Source organism: Pseudonaja textilis, chromosome Z (assembly GCF_049901715.1).
Source record: "Pseudonaja textilis isolate UNSWEBS1 chromosome Z, rPseTex1.2, whole genome shotgun sequence".
Lineage (NCBI taxonomy): Eukaryota > Metazoa > Chordata > Lepidosauria > Squamata > Elapidae > Pseudonaja > Pseudonaja textilis.
In genome coordinates, this window is record NC_142008.1 from 56,558,266 (window position 1) to 56,568,210 (window position 9,945).

General features: G+C 36.0%; 1 protein-coding gene across 2 annotated transcripts in view; it reads left to right on the forward strand.

The window, feature by feature from the left end:
* SACM1L (SAC1 like phosphatidylinositide phosphatase) overlaps positions 1-9,515 on the forward strand; it is a 49,948-nt gene extending 40,433 nt beyond the window's left edge. For both annotated transcript variants that reach the window (XM_026717832.2, XM_087916753.1), the window contains exons 14-20: positions 1,132-1,270; positions 1,492-1,561; positions 1,652-1,724; positions 4,084-4,177; positions 4,457-4,549; positions 6,279-6,336; positions 7,641-9,515. In XM_026717832.2, the coding sequence (XP_026573617.1) occupies positions 1,132-1,270; positions 1,492-1,561; positions 1,652-1,724; positions 4,084-4,177; positions 4,457-4,549; positions 6,279-6,336; positions 7,641-7,777 (664 nt within the window). In that variant the 3' untranslated portion in view covers positions 7,778-9,515. The remainder of the gene's footprint in view (positions 1-1,131; positions 1,271-1,491; positions 1,562-1,651; positions 1,725-4,083; positions 4,178-4,456; positions 4,550-6,278; positions 6,337-7,640) is intronic.
* The last annotated feature ends 430 nt before the right edge of the window (positions 9,516-9,945 follow it).

The window sequence follows — 9,945 nt, forward strand, 5'->3', positions numbered from 1 at the left end:
TTAGAAGATCACAAAAGATGATCACAAAACTCTGGGGCACTGCAACAGTCATAAATATGAGTCAGTTGCCTTTATTTTATTTTTATATTTTATTATTTTTGTCAGTTGTCTATATTTTGATCACATGATCATGGGGAATACAGCAATGATTGTATGTAAAATGGTCATTAGTCACTAAATAAACTGTTCTAAGTCAAGGATTACCTATTTGCAAACCTATAAGCAATTGGAAATAACCATTAGGCCATTTTTCTAATCTGATATAGTATATATTTAACCAAGGAAGCTCTTGAGAAAGACAGAGTTGTATATTTAAACCAAAGGTCTTCAAACTTGGCAAGTTTAAGATTTGTGGACGTCAACTCCCAGAATTCCTGAGCTAACATGACTGGAGTTGAAATCCACAAGTCTTAAAGCTGTCAAGTTTGAAGACCCCTGATTTAAACTATGTTCATTGTATTTACATATATAGTTAGATCTAATTTAGAATAGAATAGAATAGAATAGAATAGAATAGAATAGAATAGAATAGAATAGAATAGAATAGAATAGAATAGAATAGAATAGAATAAGATTCTTCATTGTCCAAGTGTGATTGGACACAAGGAATTTGATGCATATGCTGTCAGTGTACATAAGAAAAAATAAAATACATTCATCAAGAGCCATAAGATACTACACCTAGTGATAGTCATAGATTACTAATAAGCAATCGAAACATACTAGGAAAACAAATAAAACAATATAAATTGTAAAGATACAAGCAACATGGTTATAATAAGTGGGAAGAGATAAGTAATAGGAAGGATGAGAAGAAGAATAGTAATACAGTCTTACTAAATAATTTAACAGTGTTGTGGGAGTTAGTTGTTTAGCAGAGTGATGGCATTCAGGAAAAAAAACCTCCTTATGTCTAGTTGTTCTGGTGTGCAATGCCCTATAGTGTCATTATTGCTGTTAGTAAGATACAGTGGAGATTTATTTGGCAGACAAAAATGAAATCAACTGATATTTTTTATTAAGGCAGTGACTATAATTTCTTTGTTTTGGTTCTGTGGATACATTAGCCAAAATAAGTGTTATTTTGTGAATTCTTGCACAAAATAATAAGCAGATTGTTTTGTTATTCAGTTATTTTCTAGTTGATGCAGAAGGGAAGGTGGATATGCAACAAGAAGGAATATTCCGCAGCAACTGTATGGATTGCCTGGACAGGACAAATGTGGTTCAGAGCCTTTTAGCACACCGTTCTCTACAATTACAGCTGCAGGTTAAAATTGCCTTCAGTATAAAGACTTCTTGCTTATATTTTAAGAATTAAAAAACATAGTAACTCTAATAGCCATTTGGTATATAAGATATACTTTTCCTGAAAATGATATATTAGAACATGAAAATTGGTGTTTTTTGTAACATTAATTAGTTCTAATTTCCATGCTTTTAAACTCTTCACAGAATTTTAATTAATAATGGTTTCTTTTGTCCTTGTAGAGATTAGGTGTTTTGCATGCTACCCAGAGACTTGAAGAACAAGCAGAATTTGAGAAAATTTATAAAAATGGTGGGTTTCTATATTTGATAAGTAAAACCTTATCCTATATTCTACTTACTTGCCATCTCTTTTTGACAAAACACTATTCTCTGTTCGTAGCATGGGCTGATAACGCAAATGCTTGTGCCAAACAATATGCTGGAACGGGTGCCTTAAAGACAGACTATACCAGGCAAGTTTGAGCCAGCCTTTCTTTACCACAAATATATTGATAAAATTTCAGAAAGAATATTTAGATTTACTGATTTATTAAACTCAGTTATCATAGTATAATAGTGTAATAGTTAATAGCTGCAACAATGGAAAAACTTGAATTAGAATGGGCATACTTTGTCTAACCAGCCTAATAGGTGTCTTAAAGCAGCTTATGGCAACTAATGATTACTAATAAAAACACACAAAAGATCCAGGGAAAAAAAGAATCCTAGTAAAATTGGTCTTATTGCCACTTAATCTAAAGATACATCTTCCATTGGGTTAACATTTGAATGGCTAAAAACTTTTTCAAGATTCTTACTTCTACTCTTAGTTATTCTTGTTTAAACCATCAATGGAAATATAATATTTATCATCTCAAGAAGATAATTGTTTATATAGGAGCTACTAAATAATTAAATTCATAACTAAATTAAATCACTGTAGGGATTCCAACATAATAAACATTTCTGGATACGTTTTGCATAAACAAGAATGGGCTATTATGAAATAAGCACCAGCAATCTAGGCTTTGATATAAATTTGAAGAAGAGGAAGACAGTTTTCTCAAAAGGATCTAGGAGAACTTGGCGATGTCAGCTTGCAATGACTAGTTCGCCACCACCAAGCTTCTGCCAATTTACCTCCATCAAATCCTTGCATGATAACAGCCAATTTGCTGCAGGGAAAACTCGCCTTGGGTAGCTGGAGGAAGAGCTGGGCATGTGGGCAGTTGGGGAGGTGAGTGAGCAGGTGGGCAGAGTGCAGAATAGTGGCACTGGCCAGGGATTTCCCATCTGAAGGGGAGCTGTGTAGGTGGGTGAATGAGTGAGTAGAGAGCAGTGGTGGCAGTCGGGCTTCCCGTTTTCACATACGCACATGGTCGCTGCCGCCACACCAAGATCCAGGCCATTCGAAATTAAGGCATGTGGCAGTGGTGATGTTTGGTCAGAACAAGCAGCAGGAAGGCAGCAGAGGCCAAGCGCTTCCCTTTTCACACACACATACAACTGCTGCCTTTGAACAGCCTAAACACCAAATGGCCCAAATATCAAACACAGACAAACTCTGTGCAGCAGGGGTGGGGGTTGTGAAAAAGGGACTGTTGCCATCTCCCTGCCATCGACCTCACCTGCTGCCATCCCTGAATGGCCTAAACACCACTGTCACTAAGCAGCCCATGGAGATGGCTGCAGGATGTGTACAAATGGGACACGCTTGGCCTCCGCTATCTCCCCACTGCCCACCCTGCCCACTGTTATCCCTGAATGGCCTGAATACCACTGCCACTGCTAAATGGCCCAAAATCCGAACAGTCCACAGTTTAATGTAGCAGCAGCAGTGACAGCAAGTGCTGTGAAAATGGGAAGCCGCTCGTGCCACTCTGCTCATCTCACCCATCCACCCAACTCTCCCTCTGGTGGGAAGCCCCTAGCCATCGCCACAGCTCTGCATTCTGCCCATCTGCTCGCTTGCCTGCCTGGCTTTTCTTCCAGCTGCCCGCAGCGAGTTGTCCCCGTGGCGAATTGGCTATGTTGAGCTGTCCTGTAATGACTTGGTAAATTGGCAGAGGCAATTTGGCAATGGCGAGCTGGCCATGCCTAGCTGTCCCATTATATTCTCAAAGGGCCTATTAAAATTTCCAAGGGCTTTGTCAGGAAATGTGTTGGTTTCTCTTTTGATTGAAAGCAAAAAGAAAAATTCTCTCACTTCAAAAACAGATATAATTATAATAGCTTAAATAAGACTCTTCCCTTTTAATCATGAAGGTATCCCCTATTGCAAGAGCAGTATAAATAAAATTAATGCAAGTAGTTCTTAACTTGCAACCACAATTGAGTCCAAAATTTCAATTGCTAATCAAGACAGTTGTTAAGTGTGTTTTGCCCCATTTTATGATCTCTTGCCACAATTTTTAAATGAATCATTGCAATTGTTATTAACATAGTTGTTAAATGAATTTGGCTTTCCCATTTACTTTGCGTGTCAAAAGGTGATCACATGATCCCGGGACATTGCAACCATTATAAATACATGTCAATTGCCAAGGATTCAAATTATGATCATGTGACTATGGGGATGCTGCAATGGTCGTCAGTGTGAAAAATGATCATAACACACTTTTTTCAGTGCTACTCAGAAGATTACTAAATGAATGGTTGCAAGTCAAGGGCTACCTGTAATGTGCACATCTCACTTGTATATTTTCAAAACTAAGTTGATGCACGGAATTTCAATACAGTTCAGTTTTTAATATATAAGTACTTAGTACTAAATTTCTGACTTCTTGAAAGATCTTCTGTATTAATGGTGAAATCCTATTTTCAAAAATTCAGAACTGGAAAGAGAACACAATGGGGCCTATTAATGGATGGTTGGAACTCACTAATTCGTTACTATAAAAACAACTTTTCTGATGGATTTAGACAGGTAAAGTTTGACACTGTCACTTGCTGCATTTATTTAGCTTTATGTTGCCTTGCGTTGAATTTAAAAGAATGTCATCACTCTGCTCAGGGATATGTAATATTTATTTATTTATATTCCATATTTCTAAATCACCTACTGTAAATCCTTCAAAGAGCTGCTGCTGCTTTGTTAAATTGTTGCAAATTGGGCTGCGTTTTGAAGACCATAAAGTACTTGAGGGTAGGCAGGAAATGGTTAAGGTAACATGGCATTTAATTTATATTCTGGATTATTTTTCAGGATGCTATAGATCTCTTTCTTGGAAATTATTCAGTGGATGAAGTAGATTCTCTCAGTCCTTTTCACGTACAGAAAGACTGGAAGTTTTTGGCTGTAAGAACTTTATAAATGTTTATAAATTTGTTTATTTTTTTAAAAGCATTTTTGAATTTGGTTAGACTAATGACATTTTGGGATTACAAATCTTTCAGCACTTCCAAAGGTTGTTTGATAGGTCATAGGATTTAAATATTCATTGTGAAAGAGAATCCCAAAGATCTGAAAAGTCTCATTCTTTTTCCTAAGGGTTGAGAATTATGTAGAAATTCAAACCGTTTTGGAGATGAAGTTTAAGTCTTGCAATAGCCTGGTTTAGGCTGCCATATCTTGGCTTCCTATCTACTAACATGTCATCTGCTTTACAAGATATTTCTACTCTATCAACCCCCAACCATAGCTCGTGAATTCCGAGCAAGGCAATATTTGAAAGAAAGTTTAAAACCGTAGTATATATATATCTTGGTATATGACTTGATTATCATAGCTTTGTACTTTGTATTTAAATGTGTTGTATAGTTTGCTAATGGCAAAGGATAGCAATTAGAATTTTAGAAATGATTTTAAATGTTAAAAAAGGGATTAATGCACTGAATGCAGCTCTTTTTCCTCTCAGATTTTTTCCATCCAGCAAATTTATGAGATTAAAAAAAGAAATGTAAATTTCTTGTTTAGTAATTTGAGAGAAAATTCACATGTCAAAAAGCTGCACTTAGGATTGTGGGCAATAGTAATTCAGCAGTCTTTTAATTTGTGTTTTTAATAAGCTTAATAGAAAAAGCAGAAATAAAATAAACGGAGTATAGCGAGGCTAACAAACTTTTTATAGTCAAGGCCTCTTTTAAAAAAAAAAAAAGTCTAAAGAAGTTGAGAAGTGATTGTGGATAAAAGTTTGTACCTTTTTTTGAGAGAGAAAGAGAATAAATCTTAAAGAGTCTGTTTTGCTATTCTACTTTTTTTTAAAAATAAATGGTACTGGTAAATTTTTTGCAACATTCAGGTTGCCAGTCCCTGTGTTATAGGATGGAAATGACAAGAGGACATAAGGATGGAGTTACAGGGCAAGCTTCTTATTTGTTGACCATCTCCACTTTTTTGTTTAGTTTAGAGAGAATCTGGTTCTTTTAGAACTAGATTAAACATGTAATTTAACATTATTGACAATATTTATATGTTATCTATGAGAAATATGCAATGAACAGATATTTTCTTTTGCAGTGCACAACATCAATGTTGTGCTTACCTTTTCATGATGACATACTACATACAGGCAGATTTCAAGTTTCAACAGTTCATTTATTGACCATTTGAAGTTACATCGGCACTGAAAAAAGTGGCTTATGACAATTTTTCATACTTATGACTGTTGCAGCATCTCCATGGTCACATGATCAAAATTTGGATGCTTGGCAGCTGGTTCATATTTATAACGGTTCCAGTTTCCTGGGATCATGTGATCATATTTTGCATCTTCTGATAAGTAAAGCCAATGGGAAAGCCCAATTCACTTAAGAACCGTGTTACTAATTTAACAACTGCATTGATTCATTTTACAAATGTGGCAAGAAAAGTTGTAAAATGGGGCAAAACTCACTTAACAAATTTCTCACTTAGGAACATAAATTCTGGGCTCAATTGTGGTCATAAGTCGAGGACTACCTGTATTCTAAAATATATGTTCTTCTGGACATTAAGGGATGATATATGTACATCATAAACAACTGGACTTCAAATTGTTATGCATTTGCATTCCCTCCTAACTATGTGCTTTTCTTTCTTTCTCCAGTTACCTATTATTATGGTAGTTGCTTTCTCAATGTGCATTATCTGTTTGCTTATGGCAGGTAAGTAATCATTCAGCCTTTCTGTACTTCACGTTATATTGCAGGTAGTTTGACTTAAGTCTTTTATCAGTTAGCAACCAGTTACAAGAAGATTTCCCTGGGTACTTACCATTTCTCCATGAAATTAAGACTGGGTCCTATGTTTATTGGGGAACAAAAGACCCCCAATAGTTCTTATTTTCAGGGGTGTTTTATTTTGTGGCACCCCACCCACAGCGACCATCTGTAATTAGCTCCGTTTCAAAGTGCCCCATTTGTAAGCAGATGAAGCTTTGTCTCCCTCTGGGCCAAAAGTACGTGGCAGAGCCAGGCAGAGCAAGAGGCATGGGAGGGAGGGAGGGAGGCGATCCCAATGCGCCACCCACTCCATCCCACCAATTCAGCTTGCCCTTGGCCATGCAGGGCAGATGCCCATACAGGGCATCGGGATTTCCTGTCTTCCCCCCCCTCCCCTCCCCTGTGCCTCTGCCTCTGCCTGCTGCCTGTACCACCATGCAAGCCTTCTGTGAGCCAGGCAGCCACATACATCTGGACTGCCTGTCTCACCTCCTCTCTGCCTCCGTGCTCGAGCTTCTCTGAGTTGTGCCTAGGGGCCAGTGGGCTGCTGCTGCCAGACACAGTTGGCCCCCACACACTCACTGTCTCTTGTGCTGACCATGCCCATTCCCCAGGCTTATTTTTGGGGTAGGGCTTATATTGGGCCCATCACAAAAGATCAGGCTAGGGCTTATTTTCAGGGAAACATGGTACAATCTGGATTCAAGGTTCAGACTTCACAATGTCCCCGTCCCTGTGGTCATACGACCAAACTTTAGGCATTTGACTGCATTTGCAGCCATTTGCAGCATCCCATAGTCACATGACTGTGTTTTATGATGGTGTTGCCAAAAATCAGCATTTACGTCCAATTTTCAGTAAAACTACAGCTATAAGGATTGGTTTGTTTAATGACTGCTGTAAAAAAGATTGTAAATTGGGTTGGTCATGTTACTGATCCATTTACAAATGTTTTATTACTTATGACCATGATATTCATGCTCCATTACAGTCATAAATTGAGAACCACCTGTATTCCCTAAAGTTTTTTGGCAAGATTTCAGAAGTTGATATCTTCCCAGGGCTGAAAGATATCATCTTCTTTCAAATTCACAAATGGGGAAAATAGCTTTTACAAGTTAGAATATTCTCCCAACACAATGATTGTCCTTATCATGTAGAAAAGAGTTATTTTTATAAGGGATGGCAATTGTCATGATCATTAATTTTATGGCTTGTAATTGAAAATAATTTATTACATTTTGCAGGGGACACATGGACAGAGACACTGGCCTACGTGATGTTCTGGGGAAGTGCAAGTTTTGGAACTCTTGCTATCATCCTTTACAATGGCAAAGATTTTGTAGATGCACCTAGGCTAGTCCAAAAGGAAAAAATGGACTGAATTTGTGTATGTGGAAAGCAGCTTGGTAGAAATGGCTCCTCAGTTCATACGTGGAGTCTCTACTGATCTACTTTCCACACCAACTTGTGAGGGTAGGGATAGGTTTCATTTTTAAAGGGTGAAAAGATGATTCCACTTGGGTTACTTGGTGGAAGGGACTAACCTTTTTGTTCTACAGTTACAATGATTTTTGGAGTATTGCATTTGTTAGAGAACTTGCACACACAAGATGGAAGTGAAAGCCAGTAATGCTATGTCCTAACATTGGGAGAACTGAATTCCTAAAGAATCTGTGACTATTTTGTTCCAGCAGTATAATATATAAGAAGTCTTAGATAGCTCCATTGCAAAGGAGGATTATGATCTGGTATATCAAGAGATGTATCTGTTGCTAGGTTAAACTATGTATCATTTACCTTCTCTGATACATAGAAAAGCTTTGCTTATTAACCATAAAATAATTGCTGCTTTACTCAGTTTGTAATATTGCAAATACAAGGTTTTTTTTTTTATTAAGTCAGTCCAAGAGCATCAGTTTTCTTAGATTTCTATAAATACTTTTTTCTTTGATAAAAAAGCCAGCTATGGATGAGAATAATGCAATATTCTGTTAAAACACTGAGAGGATAGGATGTACAACTGATTTTCGTGGGATATGTCTTGTGCTGCTTTAATAACTACTGTCCTTAGCTTTATATAACAAATTTCCATATGATTAAAAAAAATCTTTTTTAAAAAAAAGATGTATCTGAAATCAAAGAATGTAAAAATGGTTAAATATTCTCATGCTAAGGTCCAAAGTATTCATTTCTTTCTGAAGAATCTCAAATGTTAGGTGGATTTTTGAAATTGGCAGTCCAGTTACTATATCTGCTAGCTTGGATTTAATAAGAATGATCTGTGGAAAAATGAATAATTGAAAAAAATTACTTGGGAAATATTTCATGTTTGCACTTGGGATCAACATCAACTTTTTGTGCATGCCATAACTATTTCTCTAATATAGTCTTATGCTAATTATTAATAAATATATGTCTCAACTCTAGTGCTTCCAAGCTTTCTATTAAAACTATATCTAAATGAAAGACCAATTTAAAACCATTTTGCCATCCATTTTCTAATTTATTTGTGTTCAAAAGCAGACGTGAATCAGCTTCAAGTGCAGTGTATTATTTTTAGTAAATTCAACTATACATTCAAGATTGAAATTATGTTATTTAAGTATTAGATTTGTAGCAGATAAAGGTTGCCTCTCCTAAGTTAAAACTAAGTGGATTGCTGCAATGTTTTCATTGTTTGAAAATTGAACCTCTTATATGGACTTTGGAAACAAAAATTGCTCTCTTTGAATGGTTATGAGGTGGGCTTTTTTGGGTCATCCTTTCGATTATTTGTAATAAATACATGCTGCTCCTGTTTTCTTTTTAAATAATTGAGTTGAAAGAAAGTGAAATGATGGGGGCTTGAGTCTGCTCAAATATGAGGAAAACACAAAAGCTGTGCATTAAATGGATGGTCATTTTTTTCATTTAAAAGACTCTTCCTTGATTCTTCTGTTCATTTCTTATAAATAACTTCAACAGTCAAACAGATGTGGGTAGTTCTAGTTGCTAGGTGAAAACTCAAATTCTTTAAATTGGGGGGGGGGGGGGGTTGAGAGAATGTCTGTATTCCAGTGCTTTATAAAAGAGGTTGAAAACAATATACTTAAACAATAATAAAACTTCAATTTTTAAAACATAGTGTTTTTGAGTCTGAATCTTAAAAGACAATGTGTACACTGGTATTCAAATATGTATGATAAAAAGTAACACAGGCAATTATTTACATTATGAAATTCTTCCATCAAATGTCAAGATTGTAAAATCATATTGTATTATTTTCTATGTCTTGCAGGTTGTTCTGTGCCATGCATTATGTCATGTACCACTTTTTTATATCACTGATTAGCCAATTACATATCAAATTCATACCAGCAAATGAGCTTTCTTTTACTATAGACTCCTTTAAATGAAAACTGAAATAAAATAAATTCAGTCTCCTGGAGAGAAAAAAATATATAAAATAAATTTAAATAATTGTAAAAACATTTAAGTCAAATACATGGAACATCAGATTCACAAGCTATGGAAGACTGTACAGTGTTAATATTTTATGGAAGAAAGTAC